The 26,976-nt window shown below is 47.2% G+C and overlaps 1 protein-coding gene across 4 annotated transcripts in view; it reads right to left on the minus strand.

Moving 5' to 3' along the window:
- Window positions 1-827: 827 nt before the first annotated feature.
- The window catches only part of FBLN2 (fibulin 2), a 95,601-nt gene continuing 69,452 nt past the window's right edge, over window positions 828-26,976 (minus strand). For all 4 annotated transcript variants that reach the window (XM_042026659.1, XM_042026660.1, XM_042026661.1 and 1 more), the window contains exons 6-17: window positions 25,369-25,575; window positions 24,432-24,548; window positions 23,698-23,799; window positions 16,716-16,850; window positions 14,491-14,628; window positions 14,030-14,173; window positions 10,331-10,459; window positions 9,701-9,826; window positions 8,959-9,075; window positions 7,868-7,996; window positions 5,132-5,255; window positions 828-4,131 (exon numbers count right to left, since the gene is read on the minus strand). In XM_042026659.1, the coding sequence (XP_041882593.1) occupies window positions 3,774-4,131; window positions 5,132-5,255; window positions 7,868-7,996; window positions 8,959-9,075; window positions 9,701-9,826; window positions 10,331-10,459; window positions 14,030-14,173; window positions 14,491-14,628; window positions 16,716-16,850; window positions 23,698-23,799; window positions 24,432-24,548; window positions 25,369-25,575 (1,826 nt within the window). In that variant the 3' untranslated portion in view covers window positions 828-3,773. The remainder of the gene's footprint in view (window positions 4,132-5,131; window positions 5,256-7,867; window positions 7,997-8,958; window positions 9,076-9,700; window positions 9,827-10,330; window positions 10,460-14,029; window positions 14,174-14,490; window positions 14,629-16,715; window positions 16,851-23,697; window positions 23,800-24,431; window positions 24,549-25,368; window positions 25,576-26,976) is intronic.

Raw genomic sequence — 26,976 nt, forward strand, 5'->3', positions numbered from 1 at the left:
CCCCTGCTCTCCAAGATGCCCTGAGCTGACAGAGGCACTGGGACCTTTGCACAGGAGGCTCTTACACTCTGAAGTTGAAGAGCTATTGCAGAATGGCCCTTATTACAGATTTGAGCCATAAAATCTGTCTGAAATTCACTTCTGTCCTGAATCCAATATGATTGATACAACTGACTGAATAACTGATACAGAGAAGCAACAGTGAATGAAGGTCTGTTTGGGGTATCTTGGAGGAAATGTAAGGATTTGGGCCCATTAGCAGCTCCCTCCCCTGCTCTGGTGCCCCAGTGTGAGGAGAAGGAGCGAGGCTCAAGCTGAGCAATCAAATGCCTTTCCCTGCATCAGGCTCACACAGGAATGCTGGCACAGCCTGGCCAGCACCTGCAGTGACCCACAGACATGTATTTACACACAAAGAGACTACAAACCACTTCCCCCTGGTCCAGAAAGGGTAAAATATGAGATAAAAACATCCCTCTCACCCGTGTGCTGCTCTTTCAACTTATGTTATGTGCATTCCAATCAAAAGAAAACCTGATGTTTCTTTCTGGAACAGACCCGTTCAAATTTCCAGCAAACACACAGAGTAACATTTCTTCTCCTTTCCAATGGCTCATTTGATCTTGCTCCGTCTCTGGGATCACTGGATCTCCCAAGGAATACAACAGCAGAGTGCAGAGAGGTCAGATTTTATCGAGGCAGGAACATGTAACCTGCAGAGCTGAGCAGAGCAGGCCTTGCCCAGGCAGGTCACAGCAAGGCCATTTCCATCCTGGGGAACACACCAATAATCTGAATTTTTACACATATAGAACAGATGCCCCAAGTCAGCTATAATTCTTTATTAGGTTTGCAGCTGTTGTCTTCGTCATGAGTTTATCAGCTTGCACATCCCTTGTGTAGCTGTTCTTAATTCACCCCAACCAGGCAAGGGGTGGGGTGGCCACAACGGAGCAAAGGGAATAAATGAAACCTACTCAACTCACTTGTTAGAAATGGAAAAGGAAAATCAAAGAAATTACAAAAAAAAAAAAAAAAAAAAAAAAAAGGAAGAAGAAATAAAAGTATGGCTGTTCAAGAGGGAATTCAGGAAAGCTATTTCTGATCTAAGGAAGTGTAAGGGGCCATGAAGGTACAGCCCAGGCCTGAACTGTGCCCTGAGACCTCCTGTGCACGTGGACACACACCCATTCTCTGTCCAAGCTACCCAGCCAAATAAAGGGGAAGCAGCATTCCTGGAGATGGGGACTGGGCCTTTGGGAGCTGGACCGGTTGAAGGAGACCAAAATTCCAGTTCAAGGCCACTGACACCATATAGAAGCACGTCCCCCCTGTGGGTGGGGCTGTGGGGGTGAGGCTGCTCAAGCTCAGCCACGGGCACTGCCCCAAGACAGAGCAAAGGGTGCAGTGCTGGCTGCTCCTGCTCCCCTTGAACTGACAGGGAGAACTCTTTGGGTTGGAGAAAGGCAAAACCCTCCTCTGGTTAATCTGGAAGCAGAAGAATGTGAAATTACCTCCTGTAATCCTTCCCCTTGCTCTGACCAGTTGCACCCAGCAGCCCCTTCCAACTTTTCCCAACTACAGCACACTGATGAAGACACCTTTTTTCCTAACGGAGCATTTTCCCTATAATAGTATGCAAAGCCTTTCCTAAAACTTTCTTCATCAATTACCTGTCTAGAAAATGAAGAGTTGGTGCTAAAAACTGCCAGATCCTTAATATGATTGACTATGGCTGGTTTTAGTCAGCAAAAGGTCTCCCAGTAACAAATGACCTGTCCATTCATTCTCTGACAAGGACTGTCGAGGCCCGGCTATCATTTACGCTCAATCAAGTCCTAATGCTGATGGAAAACTCCGGGTTTTGGTGGCTCCTGACGTGGCCCAGTGGGGCTTGGAGAGATGTGTCACCACTGAACGTGTACAGGATGGATCTGGAAGGCCTGGAGGTGTAAGATAGGAATTAACTGGAATGACAAATTGCACAAACATGTGTTTCTCAGTTGCCACTTCCCTGCGACATGCTTATAAAACTGTTAACTGTGGAAAACAAAAGATGGATGGAAGAAGATCTTTTACTAAATGATTTTTATAGAAAAAAACCAGAAGTTTGATGTCTGCAAGCTCACAGACAGTCCTTGTTTTACAGCTGGGGAACATAAATAATTTTTCCCTGCTAACGTGATTTTATGATCTCAGATACAGAAAGATTTGTCCTTTATTTTAAGAACGTCCAAATTAAAGGAGTGACTTGAAGTGGCAGAGACTGGCCTGGGGACATAGTGAATACAGAACATTAACTCTCACCATATAGGTGATGTTTACAAGATCTTTAGATGCAGTCTTTTACAGTGTAATAAAATGGTTGAATATGGCATAAAACCTCATAAGATTTAACTCCCCCATTTCCTCCTGTGTACACATTGATCGAAATAAGATTGACTGTAAAAAAGAACAGGTTATTGTTTTCCCAAGAGAGGTTGGATCAGATGATCCTGGAGGTCCCATCCAACCTGGGATTCCAGGATTATTAAACTGCAGTGGAATAAACAATCCATATTCTGTAGCTATGCTTTTGCAGAATAATTACAGCTGGAACAAAGGAAGCTCAGGAAATTGCAACACTGGAGCTTTTTGGGGAATGGGAAAAAAAAGAAAACAGCCACAAAGAAGTTCTGATCTTCATTTCTAAATTCTAATAAACACTTTGATTATATTATGCTGTGCCAGATCTGGCCTCCAGCTTTGGACTTCACCCAGTTCCCTGAAGAACCAGAAGAAATTGAGCTCAAAACTTTGGTTGTGCTCTTTTCTAAATGGCAAAATGCAACCCACCAGTTTCACTGGCATTTTTCTCTGCATCATTTGGCAACACAACTGGAGGAATTTCCCTGAAGCAGAGAAGCAATACCCCTTTTTGTCTATTTAAAATTGAAAGGGATTGCTCAGGGACATGCCCAAGCTTTAAAATCCAGAGCACTAATGATTATTTCATTGTTTCCATTTGGACACTCCTTTAAGAATTATAAAGCATCAAATCTGCACTTATATATAACAGAGTGAGGAACAGAGGAACACCAACACCTTTAAAGACAACTACTAAAAATGGCAATGTGAGCTTTTACCTTGAAGTATAACATTCTGGAAAGGCCTTGGTCTTGCAAATACTTCGCACATGAGCAATCCTACTAAAGCAAAACTCATCCATAGGCTTTTTCACTGGTGGAGTTTCCTTTTATTTATATATATTTTAAGGCAACATATTATGAAAGTTGGAAGGAGGAAAATAACCCGGGAGCAGGAGGTGGGTTCACCCTCAGTGTCCACGGATGGCCTCGGACTCAGCCCCTCAGCAGAGACACCGCAGTGAGGCCACTGGCCCGGCCAAACCCGAACTTGGTGTCAGAAAGAGGAATCACCCAATGTTTTTTTCCCAGTACTCCCATGGGAACACCTTCCCTCTCTAGTGCAATACCCTGCAGAAGTGACTACACCTAAAAATAACTGCTAAGAAAAGGTTCCAGCATTTATCACAAGGCCTTTCTAACTCTTCCTTCGTTCGTTGGCAGGTGATGATGTACAGAATTGCATAAGGAAACAAAACATAAAAAGATAAAAATTAACTTAATTTACACAACCAATAAAAAAGTTTAAAGCAATGATAGAAAAATAATATAAAGGCTAGATACATGAAATGCCAGTTCAACAGTATTAAGCTTTGGTAGAACAGTTAAAGAGCATAGCACCAATAAAATCCAGCGTCAGCACAGGCTTCAGTAGGCATGAGCTGTGATGAAAATGTAAATTTTGGCAAGAAAAGTAGTGTAGGTTCCCTGCCGCCACAGTTTCATTTCCACATCCAACAGGAAGTCTTTGGGCTCCTTGACCTGCCGCTGCAGGTACACGATGCCCGTGTAGGAGTTGAGCCTGCGGGTGCTGAAGTAGCCCTCCTCGTTGCCCTTGGTGATGGTGAGGACGATGTTGTCCCCGGCGTAGGCGGGGGAGGGCCCGATCCGGAAGATGTGGGCTGGGACCACGATGTTGGTCTGGAAGTTGAGCTGGTAGTAGGTGATGCGCACAGGGGTGTTCTGGCACTCCAGGTAGTTGAAGCAGTTGATGCGTTCACACCTCCTGGGGAAGGAGAAGGGAGGCACCCTCAGTGGCCAGGGAACAGCAGGGAAGAACACAAACCGCGGAGCACTGCAAAGGATCGGACAAACCGCAGTCCCAAACCCCGGAGTGTGACCAGCAGCTGCCTGCTCTGCTCTCCCAGTGCCCAGGAACATTTGTGAGTGTGTAACTGCCAGAGAACTGCAGAGTAAGGCAGAGATCAGGGACGTGGGGAGCTGTGTGGGGAAGCTCCACAAGGACCAGCGAGCCAGAGTGGCGCTGCGAACGGCACCGAGCCGGGCAGCGGAGCCAGTGGTTCATCTCCGACAGGGCTGGGGCAGTGCTCCAGGAAAGTAAGAATGAGACCCCTTGAAAAGGTAGCTCTAACACAGGAATGGGAAATAAACTCCTCACCTGGCAAAGCTGCTCTGGTCTGTAAGGCAGGAAAAGTATGTTTTAAGCCGTAGGCAACTAAATATGGGTTCCCAAAGCGCTGGCAGCCACCGAGGCAGGAAACGGGTAGGGAGATTTTGGGGCTCCCAAGCCCCAGCTGCTGAGGAGCTGGGGATGTGCCATTCCCAGAACCCTGTGGCCTGGCAAGATCAGTATCCTGCTCCCCTTCAACACTCCCTGAGGAACTGCAATCTGAATATTAAACAGGGAGCCCCAAACCCGCAGTAAAAGTGGAGCACTGAGCAGCCTGGCTGCTCCTGCTCTGACACACGGCAGAGAGGATCTTACTTTAAAACTTAATTATAAACAGAGCCGTTTTGGAGCTGCAAAGAGAGCTGCAGGCTCTGATCTCTGCTGTTCCAGCAGCAGCTGGAGGGAAAACAGAGGCTCCAGGGCTTGGAAGAAGGAAAGATAACCAGACACGAACTCTGCATGGGGAAGGTCTAGGAGCTCCAGGTGCCAAAGCAGCTTCTCAGAGCTCTGAGCACCCACACCCACCCACAAACTAAGCCCTCCATAACACCATGGCCACTGGCCTGGCTCTGTTGCTCTCCAAGGCCATACTCACATGTCAGACACCTTCCTGTAGTTGGAAGGGCACTCGAAGGAGAGGCAGCGGAAACTGCCCTGGATGTTGTAGCAAGTCTCTGCAGCTGAACAGTTGTGGGTTCCTATTGCACACTCATCAATATCTAAGAAGAAACACAAGAAAAAGATGTTCTAAGTTCAAAAGTAAGAATTAATTCCTAATAGTCTTCAGGAATAAACAAATCCCACCAGGACATAATTAACCCATGCTCACTGACTTTTTGAGACTGGAGCAAGCTGGGCTGTGCCAGAAGAATGTATCTGTGCGTGAAGGTAGCTCTGGATTAAAGCAGAGCAACCAAATCAAATCTGGATTTAAAGCAAGCAAATACAAAGTGGTCACTGCTGTCCTGCAGGATCCAGGAGATGTGAAACATGGGAACTTAGAACAACCCCTCAGAACAAGGCACACAGTTTCGAAAACGTAAATACAAATATCTCCCCATAATGAGATGTAATTACAGAAGACATAATAAAGAGCACTTAAAGCTCAAAGACACTTTATGGCCCAGAGCATGAGCGTGGTTACCTAAATAACACATCCACAAGCCCAAGCCATGGGCCCTACAATGCTGAAAACCAGATGCAGTGACAAGGATCCAGCCTGAGCAGAAAGCACTGGCAGGGCCCTCACAGTCACACTGTGTACTCCCAAACGTTAGACAATGCACGGAGGCTTTAAAATGAAATAAATTCTAACAGACAAGGCATGTAGACTGTGTAGGGCCCTGAAGCTCTGCCAATTGTCACAGAGCAGAGAGACTCTTAGAGGGAAACTATAACCTTCCACTCCCTCCCTTCCCCTGGGACGAGAACTGATCTCAAAACACTGAACTGGCTGGTTTAAAAGTCTTGCAAAGAAAAGTATACAATAGGAAGTAGGAGAGAATCAAAGACAAGTAAATCCCTTGCTGGTTCTCAGCAGTGCCCGTAGGTGAAAAGCAAATTTCTTCCATATTGCAATCATTGTCATGAAAGCACTCCCTGCACCGCCTTGGCTGCGCTGCAAAACACCACAGGCAGTTTCTGCAAAAAAAGATCCATATGTTGAGACACTGCTCCATGAGATACAACTCATCTTTTGAAAAAAGTGTACAAGGAACATTTCACCAGTGACTCTTCAGAACTGGTCAGATGATGAGCAACTGGAGCCAGATCTTTAGCTGGGGGACACTGTGATTGTCTTCCTGCGCTCGACAGAGCCAACACCAACCCAGCCTTCCTCCGACCATGTTTTCAGACACACCTCACTATCTGCCCAAACTTGTAACTACAGACCTGCAGAGCTCCACACAAGGGGATGTATCCAGGGGGCTCCAGTGCCTGACTAAACTCCAGCTCAGGAGCTGCCACACACGTGCTCAGTTTTGCACCTCACCCTCCGTGTGCTGGTGCCAGGCAGTGGAGGCACCTGGAGAAGCTTTTCCAAAGGTTACTGATTGGGCTACTCTGTGCACTGGGAACCCCTACACACAGGAGGGTCATGCAGGGGAGCTGCACACCACACAAACACCACCAGTGCAACCCACTGCTCTGGCTGGGTGTCTGTGTCCCCCTCCTCCAGCAGCACTGGGTGCCTCCAGCTCAGCCTGGGAGAGCTGTGCTGGCTGACTGACACTGTGACTCACTCTCTTAACCCTGGAATACATTCTCAGCCCAAATCTCACTGCTGGCAGAGGTGGCAACTAACATGCCAGAGCTCAAAGTTAGCAGGAAAAAAACCAAACAAAGCCAGAGGAGTTACAGCTGCAGTTTTCTAAAGGTGAATTTTACGTAAGAATTTAAGTGCATGTGGACATTACTGCAATCATACTTAAAAACACATTTTAAAATACTTTTAAATGTTTTAAAAGGATTTTAATTGTCATGTAATCTGCTTCACTGTTCCACAGTCAGGATTAAGTATCCTCATGCTGCTCATGATTTGCACAGTGCAAATTCACTGCCATTACCACTCAGAATTCAAGCACAGGAGATACAAAACCGAAGTTACATGAAGGGTTCCTGAAAGAGCAAGCGCAGGAAATGCCTGGCAGTTGGTGTAAGGACTGCGGGAATGTGCAGAGGACTAAAGGTAATCAGATCCTCCATGGTTACACAGGCAGTGCATCCTTTGGAAATGGGGAGTTCAGCTCAGAACCATACAGCTGCACACCAGATGAAAACCACCAGACTCCCAGAAGACACCTCCATGATTCTGAAGAAAAGGGGTGTGTGAGGGGAGGGTACTTGTCATTTCACTAACATTTATTAATGCCAGCAGGATTAAGCTTAGGTGACATTGCTGGATGGCCAAATTCCAATTACAGCTCCAGCATTTAATCTCCCAGTTTTCTGGGGCAGAAAACTGTAACTCATAAAGAAGCCACAGATTTCTACATCTGGCGCCTCTAAAACCCGCGATCATTTAGTGCCGTGCCAAGGTGCACACACAGCTCGTGTGAGTAATCAAGTGCCTCAGTCTGAAGGATGAAGCGGGCTCCTTGGGAATTCATTTAAGCAATTAGCTCACGTTGACAGCTGAGTTGCCACAGCACTTCCTTCTAGCACAGGAGAAAACTGACTTTGCAGATACCAATATTTGGCAACTTTGTCAAAGACTGACTGGAACAGGGGCTAATATAAAACACGGAGACTTGACTGAACAACTGCAATGGCTGAGCTCATTCCAAGGGTATCAGTGATACAAGCCCTGCAGTCCCTGAGCTGCTGTTACCTCTGCAGGTCCTGCCATTGGCTGCCATGGTGTAGCCCTGCTCAGGACAGGCACACTGGTAGCTGCCGGGGACGTTGACGCAGCGGAAGGTGCAGAGGATTCCGGCGCTCTGCGCGCACTCGTCGATGTCTGCGGAGAGAACACAGGCACACCCCAGCAAACAAACACAGCACAGCTCTGCACAGGGAGGCTGCAGGACACCAGGAAATTCTTCTCACATGACCCATTCATAATGTATTGCTAAATGTGAATGCAACCATGGAGGTTTGGCATTGCTGTAGCACTGCTGATGGCGCTGTCTGAAATGCTGAGCCCAAGACTGCTGCCAGAAATACTGGCTGCAAGCAGTACAGACTCGTGGAAAGGAATAATGAGAGTAGGGCACGTCTGAGTTTGAAACACTCTCTCTGGTGCCTCTGGAATTGAGAGAATCATAGAATCACAGACTGGTTTAGGTTGGAAGGGAGCTTAAAGCTCATTCCAGCCCCTGCCATGGGCAGGGACACCTTCCATAAGACCAGGCTGAACCTGGCCTTGAACACTCCAGGGATGTGGAATCTCTCTGGGCAACCTGTGCCAGGGCCTCACCACCCTTTTAGCAAAGAATTTTTCTAGGATTTCTTGCTGGGCTTCCCTGTGCTAGGACGGGTGTTGGCTTCCTCACCATTCCTTAAACAGAGACTCTCCAATGTGTCAGTGCTGGTAACTTCAGATAACGGGGTAAAACCCCTCCTTTCTCCATTCTGATCACTCTGCTCCTCATTCACCATGAGCAGCAGTCAGGGCAAACCTTCACTCAGCAGTGCAGCCGTTCACTGATGCAATACAGGGATATCTTCCCACCTGATTTTTTCAGTCATAAGCTCTGGCCCCATGAAACCATTGCAACCACCTCCCAGGCTGTGCAGTCACACAGGTGTGCTCCATCCACTGAACTGCACTGTCCAGCAGCTGGAGTTACCTTTTGCAGCCTCTGTGGCAGCTGGAACTCAAAACCATCCTGCAGCATCAGGTGCTGCTGAGGGTCAGAGATCTCTTCCTGCTACAGAGAATAAAAACACCCACCCTAACCTGGTGGGGCAGCACCTTACCTTTACAGGAATGCCCATCTTCTCCCAGCTGGAAGCCTTGCCTGCAGTAACACTGGTAGGAACCATAAACATTGGCACACTCCTGGCTGCAGGGACTGTTGTCACATTCATTCACATCTGCATCCAAAAACAAACCCACAGCTATGGCCACAGTGCTTCAGAACTGTGCTTTCCGCCTTTTCCTGCTCCTGGAAACCTTTACCTTCCAGTCAGAGTGACTAAGGAAGGACTAACTTGTCCCTGTTTTTTCTGCTCCCTAGGCAGAATGCCAGCAAGCCTGAGAACGTCTGTTGCACCTGAACTTCATTTATCCATATGCCAATGGAAACACACACACATGCAGACATTCGCTTCAGGCTTTATAGGTTTCAGTTCACTAAAATATGTAATTGTTGCCTTACAAAAATCATGGAGAACTAAAAAATTTTCCATTCGATTCAAAATAATTTTTTATAAGTTTTGTCACTACCAAGTTTCATCTTTATCAAAATTGGAATGAAGGGTTTCCTGTTCTAACTTTGTTCTGTTCTCCTTTTCTGTCATCTGAACGGAAAGTGGAAAGTACGTGGGGATAGGAAGAAAGAGAAGAAACTTGTTGACACTCATCTGACAACTCCAGTGTTTGACTGTCTGCAAATTTGAGCACACAAAGTTTACTGTATTTGTGTTTCACCTCAACTCCTTCTCTAGAGGCCCTTAATTCCCACTGCAATTTCCCCTTCATGGAAAAGCAGCCTGGTACCTTCGCAGTGCTTGCCATCGTAGGAGAGGCGGAAGCCGGCGGAGCAGGTGCAGTGGTAGGAGCCAGGGGTGTTCTCACACGTGTGCTGGCACAGGCGCCCCGGGTAATTCCAGCACTCGTTTATGTCTGCCAGCACAACAAGCAAAGACACAATCAGCTGAGGGACACGAGCAAATGAGGTGCAGGAGGATATTTTTTAAAGTGTCAGAGATTGATCTGCAGAGAGTGGAATGCTGCAACCTCAGGCTTGATGCGGTCTGACTCTGTGCTCTAATTGGTGCACGGGAGGGACAAAAGACAAAGTGCTGCATCATGGCTCTTGGGGGAAAGTGGTGAAACCTTCAGACACACCAATTCCCACAGCAGCAGAAGCATCACCCACAGGGAAGTACTTTGCAGATGGCTTTAAGGGATAACCTGCAGTTAAACCAAGCCAAGGGCACCTTGTCCGAAATCCCAGCTGGGAGTGACAGGGCTCTGAATGCGCTGCGCAGCGCCAGCTCTGGAGGTGATGCCATCCTCTTCTGAGGCACTGCACTGCAGAGCTCAGGACTGCAGTGGTGCTGAACGCTGCCTGGGGCCCAAGGCTCAACCAGTGCCAGCTCTCAGCTCCTCCTGTGCCCCACATACCGATGCAGCTGCGGCTGAAGGCGTCGTACTGATAGCCCATCTTGCAGTCACAGCGATAGCCCCCGGGCAGGTTGTGGCACAGCTGCCCCTCTCCACACCGGTGCACCCCCGTCTGACACTCATCCACATCTGTAGGGCCAGACAGGGCAAGCTGATTAACTACAGTTTGCTTAAAACCAATGTTCATAAAGAGAAACAAAAAAGTCCATTGAATAGCAGGATTGCAAACTGGACAGAAGAACTATCACCAGCTTCTCCCACCGTGCTCTTCTCAGAGGCAGCTGTCTGGTTCTCTAAGTCAAACTTGGGAAAAGCAGAGCACTACCTTCAAAGGGAAAATGGTAACTGGACCTGCAATGGGCTCTCCCAGTATATTCTGCATTTCAGTGTAAACACACTGATTCTGAACAAACCATGACAGTTAAACCCCCCCTTCTGATGTTCTGCCATTCCATGAGTCACACCAAGCCATTTAAAGCACAACAAGAACCAGCCAGAACCCTTCAATTAAAGCAACTGCTATTTCCATCTCCACTTGCCCTCTCAGTCTTTGCTCCTGCTGTCTACCTTTAGCTCTTTCCCAATGTTGATCTTTTTTCTTTTCTCAATCAGCTCCCATTTTGATATTCCCCATGGCCTCTCAACCAAAATTCAATACCAACAAATTAGTTGCTTCTCCACTCACACACAACATTTCCAACCTCATTTAAACATCCTCAGAGGAAGATGAGAGTTTTCAATACAGGCTGATTTACAAGACTTGCAACATGACTAAATAGCTCATCAGTATCTAACAAATCCTTCTTACCATCTGTGACAAGAAGCATCAAAAAGTCTGATTAACCCTCACAATTGCGTACTTCTTCAAGTATTCCAAGCTCTGCCACTTCCTAAGCCAACAGATCCTCCTTTTTTCCTATTGGTCACATCTTCAACTACTTTTACAACCCAAATCCCTGTTCATGTAATAATCATTGGGATGGATCTCTAAGGCTGGAAGTTCTCCATGCTGCCCTATTTGAAATCATAAATTTGAGCACTAAATCATTTCAGAGGGTTGCTGGGCAGTTCTCCATCAAACAGCAGCCCTGGAGAGGCTGCACCTAGACAGACCCTGCTGGCACTGGGGTCAGGGATGGCAGGGAATGCTCCTCACCACGCAGGGAATTCCTGACAGGAGCTTTCTGCTGGAACACTGAGTCCTTGTTTTCTTTGAATCAGAGCTAGCACCAAAACAAGGAAGTCTCTAATGCAGGCAACAATTTGTAAAGCAGCAGCTTTATTTGTAATGAATCCATGTGTGCAACCATTTTATTAATTTGTCCAAAGTTTCATATTCCATTGCACTCAGACTTTAATTAGTTCTAGGGCATTACACCATCAGAAGTGTGCTGTATTTCACACTTACAGCAGTTTTCAGCTAAATATGAGGTATTTTTCAATAACTCATTTGCTAAATCAGAAAATCTGAACATTTTGAAGACAGATGAATCGTCTAAACAGAGGAGATGACCCTACAAGTGTCATTCTGCAGAAGAAACACGTGCAGATGATGTTTTTACTACTGTGAATAAATCTGATTCAGGAATCTAATTAGCCATTGTAATGCCTCAAAGAAACCAGTCTTTATCACAGAGAGGAAATTAGGACCATATGCTTTTCTTCTGTCTTTTCTGTGCTCTCTGCCTGCTTAAAAAAAGCCATTCAAAAAAATACCAAACAATACAGACCAGCAACAGGAACAGAGAGCACACAGCAAAGACAGAGAAATCACCAATTAACATCGATTATGCTTTCCCAAAATCGAGCTAGAGAAGCCTCCTTAAGCCTGCTCCTGAACAGCCTTGTCAGGTGTGTAAAGCAGAGGCAGAGGGCCATCAGGAATCACACTGCATTGTGCTATCTCACTGTGCTTTAGAGGCAGAGATGCTGGAGGATTAATGGCAATTTCCTCCTCTGCCATGGATTTACACACAGTCACTCCTTTTTAGGAACAACTGCGGGGAAAAACTGGATTCTTTTTGTACCATCAGTTTGAGATTTAGGAATGTAATCTGCCCCAGCCATTACAGAATCACAGGATCATTATGGCTGGAAAAGGCCTCCAAGATCACCCAGTCCAGCTGTTGATCCAGCACCACCACGTTCAGCACTAAGCCATGTCCCCAAGTGCCACAGGTCCAGGGATGGGGACGGCAGCGCTGCCCTGGGCAGCCTGCCCTCGTTAGCAGGGCATGCAGAGCAAAGGCTGCTGGCACTGCAGCCTGGATGTCTGTGCTGCCCAGGGCGGGCTGCTGCCCTGTGGGAAGAATGGCATTCAGGGAGACCTCGGCATGGTGGTCACCCTAAAAACAATCTCGGGGTCACCACAATTCAGGTGGTGCAGCCATACACAGCCCTGTTGACTTGGCTGAGGAAGGACTGATGGAAAGCAGCTGAAGAACTGTGTCTGCACAGCAACTGAGACAGACAGGACTTTTGGAGCTTCCCTTTGTAACAACTGAAATATCTTGGGCTGTAACAGGACAGCAAAGAACACTGCACTGCTATGGCCTGAACTTACAAAACACAGTATTTGGAAGCTTTCTCAATTTCCTCAGTTGCACACATGAACTGTTCCTTCCAAATCTGCTACTTCCAAATCTTCTCCACCTTTCCACTGGCCATGCATGGTCTGGACAGTCCTGGGGGTAAAACCATGAGGGGAGGTGGAGGATAATGAACAGCAAAAGGTGAATGCAGAAATATCTGTGGAAATGGGGTCCAGCTGTACCACTGGGCTGCACTGCAAGTTGCTAACCACGACCAAGTTAATGGCTCTCAACATGGTTGAGAGCACCACAAAGCACATTTTGTTCCTCTGTCATCCTTCCTTTATTCCAAGGGAAGGTAAGGGAGAATCACTGGGGTATCACCACTAAGCAAACCACTGCTTTGTCATTTCTTTTCTTTTTTCCCCCGCTGTCATTTTAGGATTTCCTACCTCGTGTAACTCAGAACATGGGGAATTGGAGAACACACAGCCAGCCTTGCCTTGGGCACCAAGGACCAAGCTTCCCAGTCCTCGGTGCCTCGTGTGCTCATTTACAAACAAATGCTAACAAGCACTGAAATCTGCTATTCTGAGTCAGTAACTCCCTAAATACGCTGGAACAAATACAAATCAGGATCAAGCTGCGTGCCAGCCTATATGAATATTTCATATACTCATTCTCCTCAGAATTCTTTTCACAAAGTGTGAATTTATCCTAAACACCCTCACAAGTGGATGTAATGGGGAACACCATGTACAGAACATCCCTACAAAGAACATCCTCTTGGTGCTACTCCTGTGAGCCCACAAAGCCAGCATTCCTCGTTTGCTGCAGGTCACTTCACTTCCAGGGAGGTGCTACAAAAACCACCAAGGGATCGTGGTCTTGACTGACAGCATGAGTTTAAAAGGAAACTAAAACACATTCTCTCCAGAGTGGAAGCCAGTGAATCCCATGTGCTGAGCGTACCAAGAGGAACTCCATGGAGTGATCGGGCATCAGTGCAGGATCCTGCAGCACAAACAAATCCCAGAGCTGCAGGGACAGCAAATTCCTGTTCCTCAAACACATTTGGCAATCTGGAGGTAACTCCAAACATCTCTTTAGAAGTGAAACACACTTTTTCCCTGAGAGACCCCCTGCCCAGCCCCGAGCCTGCCCTCACCGACGCAGCGCGTGCCCTCCTCGTTGGAGTGGTACCCTCTGCTGCAGCTCAACATGTTCCTCTGGCACGTGTAGGACCCCACGGTGTTGATGCAGTTGAATCCTGGCTTACAGGGCTCAGGGAGAGATGTGCATTCGTTGATATCTGGTGGTGAAAATGAATAGAGCAGTGAGAGATGCTGTTTAACCCTTCTGGTCTGTTTTCTTCCAACTGTCACTTCTTGTTCTTCATTTCAATTTCTTGTGCGACCAAGAGAAGGCTGGTGAAGGTCTGCTGTGGGAATACCTTGAAATTCAACATGCAAGTATTCACCCCTTTAAATGGGGAGCAGTGCTGACATTAAATTCACAGCAGGGTTTGAGGAACACTCCACATCCAAGGGGTCAATCCACAGCTCCTGAAGGGCCCAGGAGCTGGCAGTGCTGCAGCACAGGGCACAGACACGTGCTGCCCACACTTACCAACGCAGTTTCCCTCAGGGTCTTGCAGGAACCCATCCATGCAGCGCTGCTTTGACTCGCAGTAGAAGGACCCCTCTGTGTTCTGACACACAAAGTTCACTTTGCAGCTGTGAGTTCCTCTCTCGCATTCGTCGATATCTGTGAATCACATCAAAACACCAAACTGGCATGAGCTCAGCTCTAACTTCCAGCAGCCCTCATGGCCAGCTAACTTCCAGGAAGGAAATTAGGTGGCATTATTTAAACAGACACACGTTACCAGTGGGAAATCTGAGGGTTAAGTGTGTTTGCTCTTGGAAATTCACTTCAGGACTTGTCAGGTCCTGTGGCAAATTTGATTCAGGTCCCTGCTGCCTTGTTCACAGCATCTCTTGCAACCCACAAATATCAAAATATCTGCAATTTTAAAATCCTGAAGATCCACATTACAACTAGGAATAAGATGCTCATAATAAAATATGTACCACAGACTTTCATAAGCAAGATAGTCTCTTATTCCTCATATACCTCAGGAATTCAGGTCTGTAAAAACCTCCCTCCTCTGAACTTGATACTGATAGGGCACCTCACTTGAACAGGGCTGGGATTTCACTGTGTGCACACAGACATGCAGGCCTGTGTGTGTATATATATATATATAAAAATACATATTTACACTTATGTACACACAAAACCCACTTACACAACTCTGAAAACTATGCTGAGAAATTCTGAATGAGGCAATAATATTAGTAACAATTCTTGCTTTTTATTTCTTACTCTGCAGCCAGAGCCCAACACGGCCTTCTGATTTTTTACTGCATACATGAAATTATTTCTCAAACTCTGCTCACCAACTCAGTGCTTGCTTTCTAGAGACATTAAAAACACTTCCTGCAAGTTTCAAACTTATAAATTTCCAGCCAACTGCTCTGTAGTAACTGTGGTGTAATGGCATTGCTGCTGTTTTCCAGCTGAAGTAACCCCACCTTGGAGCAGTCTCAGCTATAAATGCACTTGAAATTCAGATCATGGGAATATTTTCAAATGCTGCTTTAACATGTGCTGGTTCCCCAGAAATATCTTTAGTAGAAAATAAAGACAGACAGAGGGAAGTCCAGGACGGAGGAGTCTCCAAGCAGCCAAGGGAGGAACTGCTGGATTTCTCTTCCTACTCCAACCCCTTAAATGTTCAGGTCACGAGGGAACATTACCAGTCTCCCACAAGCTACTCTATTAATAAGTCTGCCTACCATAGTTAGAGACTGAGGCAAATAAAAACGTGGGATCGAGTATTTCATAAACCTCTGCAAATTCAGTAGCTATCTGCAGGCAATTTTACATAGAGCAGCTCTGAAATTTCTTATAGGTCACTCACTTACAGGCTACTTTAAAACGATTTGTAAATTTTATAATCCTCTATAATCTAACTTTAGGGCTATAAAGTAAATTAGATTAGTAATAAATGTTAGAAATGCTCTAGAATCAGACAGCAGAACAAGACATTCACAAAACAGCCTCTTCAAGTAAACCAAGCTTTACTTATGACAGCTGTTTATAAAGGGAGATTTCTGATAATTTCTATTTTATAACCTTATGTTCTATGCCAAAAGCTAAGCTCTTTCCTTAAGCATCTCTTACTCCAGCTGTCAGAAAACTGTAAAAAGTGCAGGTGCAAGTAACAGTGAGTTTTGCCCTGAAGGCAGGACACGTGTGTCCCTTGCACACTGCCGTGCTGATGTTCCCTTCTCTGTCTAACACCCACAGAGACCAGGAGAGGGGGCATGAAGAATACCTTCTTAACCCCATGACCATTCCAAATGGTTAAATGTAAATGTAAAATGTAAATAAATGCAGACAGAGATCCTGAATACAGGAAGGATGACACTGGCAGCCCTGTGATCCATTCAGGCTGGGAATTTTTGCTGGAATCACCAGCAACAGCATCAGCTGAGCCAGGCAGGGGAGCTAAGGGGGATTCCTCCATCAGGGGGATCTCTCTCTAATGCCTTAAAAGCAGGGCAAATCCTAATTCAGAAGGTTTCATCCATTTTCTAGTAATTCATAGTTATCACTGGAAACCACTTCAAATAAGTGAGCGTGCAGAAGGAGCCTGCAAAGCCAAACACTTCCATGATGAGCAGCCTATTTTAGCTACAGCGCTGATAGCACAGAGCAGCAGCACCAAAATGCTCTGCAATCCCTTCCCTTCCCTTTGTGTCAGAGCTGAGGGACACAGTTCTTACCCACACACTCGCCATCCTTCAGCTCGTGGCCAGGCTGGCAGCTCAGCTCCTGCACGCAGCGGAACGACCCCATGGTGTTGACACAGTGCTCTCTCCTCTGGCAGGTGTGCCTCTCTGTCACACACTCGTTGATGTCTGTGAGAGAGAGGGAACAAATCAGTGCCAAGGCATCTCCCTCTTCCTGCCCTTTTGGAAGGAGTGGAAAGCTCAAATGAGAGGCTTTGTTACAGTGCTCTGATGGAAGATGGTTTTATCCCAGGGTCTTTAGTTAGCACACAGTGACTGAAGAGACACAAACCACTGGGAGATTTCCTTCTTCTCCCCTCTTGCCAAACCATGGGGATGGTGCAGGCACTGGGCACAGGGGTGGACAGAACTGAGTACAGGCAGGGTGGGCAGAGGATTGATGACCAGCTGAGGGGAAGGGATGGGAACTCCTGGACAAGTGAATGAGAAAGTGAGGAATGCTCATGGCTCCTCCCCAGATTTCCACAGCCCAGGCCACTGACCAGTCCTGCTGCCTCAGGCCAGGCAGACAGGGGCTGCTGGGGTGGCCCTGCTCCAGGGATGGGAGCTGAGGCTGCGCCGCTGGGCTGGAGCATGCTCGTGCTGATTCCCTAAGGAATGCATCGCTGGGACCGGATATGCAGGAGCTCGTGGAGAGAGGAACCCTGATGGCTCAATCAAGTTTGTAAGTTTGTATTTAGAGCTTTAAAGAGATTTGATTTCAGCAGGTGGAGTAGTGGAAAAGTTTTTTTAAAAAAAACACTTGAACACAAGATTGCAGAGTGTGGGACAATTAGGGAAGGAATATGAAACACCTTTAAAATGATACGTTTTGATAGGATTGGATGAAATCATCTCAAATGCAGGTTTTGCTTATGTTAATAATGAAAGCTAGAACAGCATGATGAACAAATACTTAAAAGCAACAAAAAGGGGCAGATAAACTTTCTTGCCAATCTCCACAAAGCCTCACACATTCACGGTTCTATATAAAGCTAAGAATTGCTAGAGCTAACAAAAGCCAAATGTGACCAGAACCATTACCAGTCCTCTGGCTGCTCTGTGCATGAAGCTGTTTCCATACTGCACAATAAAGCAAGCATTGTTTAAATCACATTTTCATTTTGGCTGTAGAACCTCATTCTCAGATAAGTACATCAGATATATGACTTCCCCTGTGGAGCACGAAAACAGGAAAAGCCATTTGAAAAGATTTTTTTCTTAAAAAATGTGTCAGCTTGTTTTCTAGCAAAGAAAGTGAAGAGGAGCACCAAAAAACTTCAGTTCCTGGTGGGCTCGGATAACTGGTGATGTGCACTGAGTTTTGCAAGATCTGTATGAGCTTCATTCCATTTCACTTCTCAGTTATTTTATAATATTGTATTATATTATTCCTTTTGTTTTCCTTCTGTTTGCCATTGCTACTCCTCACATGCTGTGGCCTTGCTTTCCAAAGCAGCTGGTTAACCCACAGCAAGGTCCTGGCCATCACCTCAATCTCTTTCTACCAGTCCCACACGAAGTTTGAGCTCCTCCTCTGAGGGGCAGGTCCTTGCCTGCCCCAAAGTTCCTACAGGGTTATGTCCCCTAATGCTTGTGCAGTTTCCCAGTTTCTGTTCATTACAATGAGGAGTATTTTCACAAGTGGTCCTGTGGGGGTGGCAAAACCCCCTCACGTGCTGGGAGATGAATACAAGGTGCTGTGGTAGATCCCTCTCACCTACTTTGACTTTGTTCTTTAAGAATTCTGGGGTTTTTAAATTCTATTTTAGAGAAAACCAGCTACGGATGGCCACTTAACAGCGCCAAACCAGGGCAAGACTTTCTGCTGGCTGTACCACGGATCTGAGATTATCTGTTCTTGCAAACCACGAAAAGGCCTCCCATATAAACAAACTGCATCACACTGCAGCTCATGAGCTTGAGTCAGCCCAGCACCACGTCCAAAGAGAAAGTGTTTGTCTGAAATACGAACTGAAGAGGGTAGGAGGCATTCCACATGATTAGAAGGTGGAATATTAAGTAACAGGCAAAAAAAAGGTTGTGATTTCATGGAGAAAAAAAAATCTAATATAATTTCATGTTTTGTCTATATTTTTGATTCAATTTTCAAAACTCTGAGTACTTGAAAAAATATGCAGAACTGGCTGGAACACATTTGAGGCAATTAAAGTGATGGAAACTGGCAAATTACAATGCAGAATTCTTGCTTTTCTATGGAAGTTTTGTGCACGTGGCACGTGAGACACTGACAAGCTCTAAAGCCTGACTGTGAGCTGGGCTGAGCTGCAGGGCTGGAACCCTGAGCCATGGCCATGCAAAGCCCTGCTCTGCCTGTCCAGTGTCAGGGCATGAGCCTCTGTCTGTGCCATTAGGCCAGCTGCCAGCCCAGCAGAGTCCCCTGTTCAGTTCATGATGCAAACATGCCCTTTTCTGTTCACTTTTCTAAACTAACTCCTAAATGCACTGTAAAATCCAGAGTGCCCACGACCTGTCTCCCTTCAGTCCTGGGAGCCAACTGTACAAGGCAGGAAGATGCCTGGCAGAGCACTACGAGTAACAGGAGTTATGCTTTCAGTCTGAAACACAGGCCATCCCAACACTGGACCAGCTGTAGCATTCATCCAACCCAATTACGACTGTGAGGTAGGGTTAGATGGTATTTACTTTAAACAACAGGAAAAAGAGGAAAAATAATTCGGTCCTACACTGCAAACAAGTCACACAGTTAATTTCTGAGGAATCTGCTCAGTCTATGTGTGTGGCAGCAACATTCCTCACTCAATGTCAGCAAAGCCCAGAATGAAATGTAATCACTTAACAGCTCTTTTTCTCCCCAGAACCGTTGCTGCAAACAGCAACACACACACAATCCTGAGCACACCTGCTGCGTCCAAGAGCTGGCATTTTTGCAGAGGAATATCAGCATTTACCTAGTGCTATTTATTTCAATATGCACTTTGACATCAAAAACTAATTTTGATGCACCTTCTACAAAAAAAGTCAAATGTAGACTTTTCTTGTCCTGCCTTTGCAGTTTCTCATTATTTTTTTCTCTTCAAATCGCCTCAGCTCTGTTTGTTTTATGGGACACATCTGTGCAGAGGAGGCACTCTGTTAGTTTAGAACCACCCACCCTGCGCTCACGCCCAGGTTCAGGAATAAAGTGACCACCTACTGCTCCCTGTCAGGAGGGAAACTGAGGTGGGAGTAGCAAAGACAGGAGCAGAGCAGTCAGTGACACGTGGCTGGTGGGAATGACTTTGCCTGAAAGTCAAGGGAAAAGCAAACCCCATTAACAACACCCGGCCTGGCTCTTATCTCGGGAGAACACGGAGCTTTCAGGCCAAAACCATTTCGGTATCTGCTCAAAGTGACACAGGGGGGCTGTGGGAGAGCTGTTTGAACAGCTGCTGACTCCTCTCTCTGCATGGCTGGCTTTTGGGAATGCTGGGCATCTGCTCCTGAATGCACCTGGAATTATGATCCTCCACGTTTGACTGAAGGAAATCCTGCAGATCAAAGATTATCAGCTGCTTTGCTGCTGTGCACAGATTGTTCCTCCCGTCCCTAAAATACGCAAAGAGTAACATCATTGAACCCACAAGAATTCGCAAACAAATTACCAAAGGTTTTCTTCTGGTGTTCGAGACAGCTCAAGGTGGAGCACAAAAGCAGTCAGGCTGCAAAAGGATACCTCAGGAGAAGGAGGCAGTGAGCAAAACACAAACCACAGTATGCCTGTGGCTTTCCCCTTGGACTACAAAAGTAGGAAAAAATGTTAAACACGGCAAATGTTCTCCTGGCACCACACACGGAGCAGAGCTGGATGGGAGGAGGGAGCACACAAAAAAAAAAAGGAAGAGAATTTTCAAAGTTTCCTAGATTATTTAAAAGGGTTCCTGTAAAAACTGCCCTGCACTGGAGGAACACAGAGGTTTGGTATTTAGTGAGGGAGAAGGGTCTTCCCCAATGAGAGTTGTGTCTTTGCCTTCATGAGCTGTGCCTGAGGTTTTTCTTGTATCAGTCATAATAAAGCTGTTCTAATGTCATGGGGCAGAGGCAGAACGTGAATCAAAGGAAGCTCCTGGCACCTGCCACAGCAGCTCCTGCCAAAGCTGCAGGCATTGGCTCAGTTTCACAGCACTCCTGGGAGAGGTGAAAGAGGACAGCTCCATCCTTCCTGCACAGTCCAGGGGAAACATCAGAGGACTCAGAGGTGAGACCCTGGAGCACAGCTCGAGGAGGGGCAGTTCCTGGAGCTGCCAGGCTCCCATGCAGGAGTGTGGTGCCTGCAGCAGGCTCTGGGCACACCCTGGGCAGCCCCCGGGCAGCTCCAGCACCAGCCTCAGCTCAGGCTGAATCGCCTCATAAAGGCCTCCTTCCTTCCAGTACTGTTCTCTCAGCCATTTCATTTAAACCAAATCATTTCATTAGTTTTCCGTTCTTACCAGTACCTCTGATTTCAAAATAAATATTAATAATAATAATTTAAAAAATCAAAATCCAATGTTGACAATTTAAGGAATGCCCAAAAGATGGCAAATCAGTTCTTCTCAGGATTCCGACACTGCAGAAGTTTTCCTGCTCAGGCCCAAATGCCACGTGGTGCTCATTAATCAGATGAGATCACAGAGCTTTAAAGACAGGGACAAAACCTAAGCTGTGGTGGTCACAAAAACAGTGTTATAAATGTAGGGAGGGGGACAGGGGTGGAGAAGGCACTGCATTCACACAGGACATTACAGCCACAGGCACTGATGCTTCCATGGATGACTGGAGGTCTCCAGGTGCTCTGTTTTTCCAGGCAACACTGCTGCTGCCTCCTAACCCAGCCTCCAGAAAAGTCCCCAAAAAAGGAAACTGTTCCATAAGCTGAGGCCCTGGCTGCTGGAAGCAAATTAAATCCTCATAAATACACTTGTAAAAATTGATCGGTTTCTTACATGAACTCAAGCAGCAGGGATGATCCAGCAGAATTATGATGCATCCTTGACTTTTACACAAAGAAATTTGTGCCAGAATCAACAAAGGACTCATGTGAATTTTAAAATGCCCTCCCTTTGGATTGGATCTTTTCCAGAGCCCGGACTCAAGAGGATTCTTGAGCTGTATTTCTGAAGTTTTGTTGTTTGGTGGTGTCTGGAACTCGGCAGTACTGAACTGTCCAGAAAGATGAGCTGCTCTGTTCCTGCGCTCAGTCTGCAGCCACCACTGCTGCTGTGGTGATCACACCTACGGGCTCGGGGCCTTTGCACAAAGTGATTTGCATCCTGACAATGCATTGCTGGGGAAAAAGCCAAACAGCACACAACTCATGAGGTGAAGGGGCTGAGCAAATGGTGCACATGTGTTTGTACTGCCTGGCTCTGAAATGTCGTATGCAGAGATGGCCAGAGAGCCTGGAGCACAAATGGTGTGGGGGCGTTGCAGAGCATGGAGGGTTATGATGCTGTGGTGAACGGCGTGTGCCTCTCGTCTTACCAACACATTTCCTATGCCTGTTGAGAATAAAGCCCTCTGCACACATCCCACTGTGGCTGACACAGGAGAATGATCCCAGAGTGTTCACACATAATTGTCCGCTGGAACAAGCCTGAGCACCTGCGAGGCACTCATCCAAATCTACAGCAGCACGTGGCAGCCAAAAGGGAAAAACAGAACTCCATTAGAACAGTTCCTGAAATGAAACAACATTTCTTTCACGCCGGAGATGCTGAGATGAAGTGTGCTGGAGCTTCCACATCAGCAGCAGGCTGTAATACATGCAGTGTTACACTGAAAATAGGGCTGGAATAAACCCTCGGAGATCAGCTAGTCCTTGCTCACGCTCCTGTGCTTTTACCATTCCAGAAAGAAGTATCCTTAAGAACAGGCAGGCAGGCACACAGAGACAGTGCACATTCCTTGACTTGAAGGAAACCTGTTCCAGTGCACCACCACCCTCACCATCAGATCCTGACTTCAACAGAGATTATAAATGTCCCTTGCTAATGTTTAAACTCACTGCTTCCATTGACAAATACAAATTTTTTCATTTCCTGAAGGAAAACGATTGCCTTGAAATGTCCCTTTTGATTCTGACATTAATTAATCAAATTAGCTTCCACCACACTTGAGTAAGCAGTGCACTGTGAATATTTCACTTGGTAATATTAAAATCCCATTTTCTTCGCAGACTGTCTGGAATTTCATGAAATTGATTTGTTATTCAATAAGATCTAAGATTAAGAGCGATGTGGATCATTTGTGAGCAAGTCTGAGCATTGGGAGCTCCTGCTTGCATTTCACTGTTACTGCTCCCATACTTAGAGATTTATAATCAAGGTATGTCACAGGGCATTGCTTCTGACCCCCAAAGCCTCCCTGGGCAAACATATCCTTTGTCACTACTCAAGAATGTCCATTTAAAATTTACATCATGTGAATGGTCATGGTGCAGCTTTGGAATTCACTGCTCATCACTGCAGGCCAGAGCTCCAGCAGCACGTGGAACACCTGGAGCTGGCCCAGCTCCCATGGCACATCCTTCCTCAGCTGTGAAGCTTCCCTGAGTTCAGGTTGCCAAGGCAAGAGGAACTAAAATCAAACAGAGCAGATGCCAGAGCAGAGCTGTGCTCTGAGGGTGCCCCAGGATAGCAAAGGTGCCCAAGTCCTGCTCGCTGATGCTGTTCCCAGCAAGAATGCTGCATGTCCAGAGCTGTGCACCCTGGGAGGAACCTGAGTGGGAACCAGAAGGGCTGAAAAAAAGCCTGTAATGTCAGAGGAAAAGAGCACCAGTCCAGACTTGCCTCCACCTGGCCAGGTAACAGCCATGCTGTGCTTCAGGAGGCATCTGCGAGGCAGAACTGGGACTCCTTCTGCCAAACGGTCTCTGCTGACCCTGCAATCCACAGTTCTGCAGATGAGGAACACCCAGGGGTGTGAGGTACACGAACACTTACCCACGTCCCTGTGGGGAGCCCAAAGCACTCACCTTCACAGGAAACCCCATCAGCCATGAGCGTGTACCCGGCCATGCAGGAGCACACAGCATCTCCTGCCACGATGTTGCAGAGGTGCTTGCAGGGGCCGTTATCTGCACAACACAAAATTGCAGAATGCATCAGGACCCCAGCAGAGAGCCACAGTCAGACACTGCCAGGTCAGCTGGGCACGATGCCAGCTCAGGCAATGGGGAGTAACCAATCAGTCTGTAACCAAGCTGTCCAGGCAGCCCTCAGCACTGCTTCCAGCCCTCCTGCTGCACACAGACACACCTGGCTGCTCCTGCCTGCACTGCTCACATCACCCTGCACTCAGCACTGCCCACCCCACAGCACCTGGCTGCTCCTGCCTGCACTGCTCACATCACCCTGCACTCAGCACTGCCCACCCCACAGCACCTGGCTGCTCCTACCTGCACTGCTCACATCACCCTGCACTCAGCACTGCCCACCCCACAGCACCTGGCTGCTCCTGCCTGCACTGCTCACATCACCCTGCACTGCCCACCCCACACGGAGGAGCAGGGAGGGAATGACCCTGAAAGCAGAGAGCAGCCTCAAGTTTCTCCCTCGGGTTTCCCCTGACAATTGCTCAGCCTTGTGCCAGCGGTCACAAATTAAAGCTGTGCACTGAGATCAGACTGGTGAAGGGATGAGTGGAGTTTTGTTCTGTCACTGAACATTCCTCACCCGCCTGCCTCTGCAGCTGACACCCCCAACCTACCTTTGCACTTGTCCTGCTCCTCCTGCAAGGACACCACGAGGATGGGCTGGGAGGGAGACGCTACTGGAGGGATGGTGGCTTCGGCTTCCAGCCTGGTCACCTGTCCTCTGTCAGGATCTGTAAGGTGAGGCAGGCAGGGAGGATCAGGGACAGCACCACCCTGCCAGACACCCCACAGCAAGGGGAGACCCCATTCATCCCACTCCATCACGGTTTGGAGGAGGAAACAAACATCATGGATACAGATCAGAGAGCCTGGCTGACAGTAACTTCTGTAAAGTATGGCAATATTTGAATAAACCAGAAATTGCTGATTTTATTTTTAAAACATTTGTTGTATTTTAAATACAGCGGCTGTCTTTCATTTGGTATTTGATAGAAAAAAAATCCCAAACCCAAAACAAGCCTTTGACCTTATTCTGTCCATCCTATTTCAACACAGACAAACAACAAACACCCACCTTTACAAGCACAGGATACTTTGGAATGACTTTTGTACAGCCAAGTGGAAAACATGACAGCTGCTGTCTGCCACTAATATTTTCAACAGACAGTAGTGTTAAAGGTATCAGAAAAAAAGAGCTCTGTAACATGAAGAAGAGTAACCCAGTTTATCAGCATCATCAAAACAGAAGCCTGAATCCATATGGCTAAATTCTCCCTTAAGAGGGATGTGTCCTGTTCCCACTGAGTCCGAGGGTCACCTGGAGCAAAGTGTGAGCCCCCAGGCAGTGACAACCCTGAGTGACTCGGGGTGACTGCAGTGCAGGTTCGGGGTGTGGGAAGAGTGATTTCCTTAAACAGGTGAAGTCAGCACAGACACACAACGGGCTGTGGCACAGAGACAAACAAAAGAACCTCAGAGAAACTGCAGAGAAACTAAAGGAAAGCTGGGTGGATGAGTGGAGGAGTCACAAAGATATTGCCCTTTTCTCACCTGGAGAGCAGCTGGTGCCATCATCCTGCAGAGTGAACTCTGGGAAACACGAGCACTTGTAGGAGCCCACGGTGTTGATGCACAAGTGCTGGCAGAGCTCCCCCCCGTAGAGCAGACACTCATCCAGGTCATCTCCAGGCAGGTTATTCGACAGCTCAGCCTCATTGCTGATGGACAAGGCTTCGTGGTGATCCTCCCTCTCTGAAACTACAACAGAACATCTCTGACAGCTGTTTTGGCACTGGGACTGGACAGAACTGGGTGTGTGATCACACAAATGCTGAGGAAAGTCACATCTGCCCAAAACAGTGACTGCAAGGGTAAGAACAAAGGAACCCAGCCTGGAGATAACACCACTGTTCTGGAGATCCACCTCCTCCTTCCCTAAGGCTGGAGGGACAGATATTGTACAGAGCCACTGAGAAACAGTCACAGGGGAGGTCACAAGCTCACCTGTCACAAGACTGCCCACCCCATTCCTACTGACATTTGAACCAAGGTGCTGTGCTGAAGCCCCATCTGAAATTTCCCCCACACTGAATTTCAAATTTCAGGGGAAAAAGTTATCCAGCTGGTTTGGAAACTCTTTCCAGCACCACAGTTTGTTGGCTCCTATACTGCATTACCAGCAGCCTGGCAGCCACTGAGCAGTGGCATGGCTGTCCTTCCTACTGCCCTCCAACACCAGCCAAAGCACCACCTGCTTCCCTTCCTGACCAAGGCTGACAAGACTTTCTGTGACATTACAATTAATTCTTAAGTGAACCAGTTTCTCAGTCAGCTTCTCTTGAATACACGCAGGCAAAGTTCCTTGCTCAGGGAGGTCTCAGCTGGATAGAAATAAACCCTTTCACTTGTTGGTGAAATGAGAAAAGAATGGACCACAACTGCAGCCCAGCGTATACAGGAAGTTACCATGGAACTCAGGGGTGACAGAGGGGCACAGAGCGATGCTGAAGGGAATGGGATCTAAGGCTGAGGGAGGAACATGGCTGTCCAAGCTCCAGATTTGCCACATTCCCTTTGTCAGGCCTCTTTGGCTGCAGGATTTGGTTTAGCTCTTCAGCATCACTAAGTTCATCCCTTTAAAGAGTGAAAACAAACTTGCAGAGCTCTGGGGCTTCTCCAGAGTGTGCTGTGAGAAAGCTGCCATGGTGTTCAGCAGCACAGCGTGAAATCTATTCGCAGGACGTTTCGCTGATACCATAATCCATGGGATTAGTTTGACTGAACAAAACTGATCCTTTGCTTTATGCAGAATCTTTCAGGATCGCTCCTGCCCAAAGGCAGCTTCAATTTGCTTCTTACCAAGGGCCCTGGGCTGTGTGACTCGGGGAGGGAAAGCAAACAAGAAACCAAACTGCTAAAGAAGGCGTGTCTAAGGATCAGAAACATCCACACATTCTTTGCGTTTTCCAAACTGGAAACAAGGAAACAAGGAAATCTCTACTTGGTCTGAGAGGAAAGCAGCTGTGCTCCTGCTGCACTGCTCCTTCCAGCACCTCCCTGAATGCCCGTGTGACACAGAGCCCTTGTCTGCAGTGTCCTCCAGGTACAGACAGACACTGACCCTGCAGTGTCCCCCAGGTACAGACGGACACTGACCCT

This window comes from Corvus kubaryi, unplaced genomic scaffold (assembly GCF_017639235.1).
Source record: "Corvus kubaryi isolate FWS band 111438036 unplaced genomic scaffold, C.kubaryi_AGA036_p1.0 37285, whole genome shotgun sequence".
Classification (NCBI taxonomy): Eukaryota; Metazoa; Chordata; class Aves; order Passeriformes; family Corvidae; genus Corvus; species Corvus kubaryi.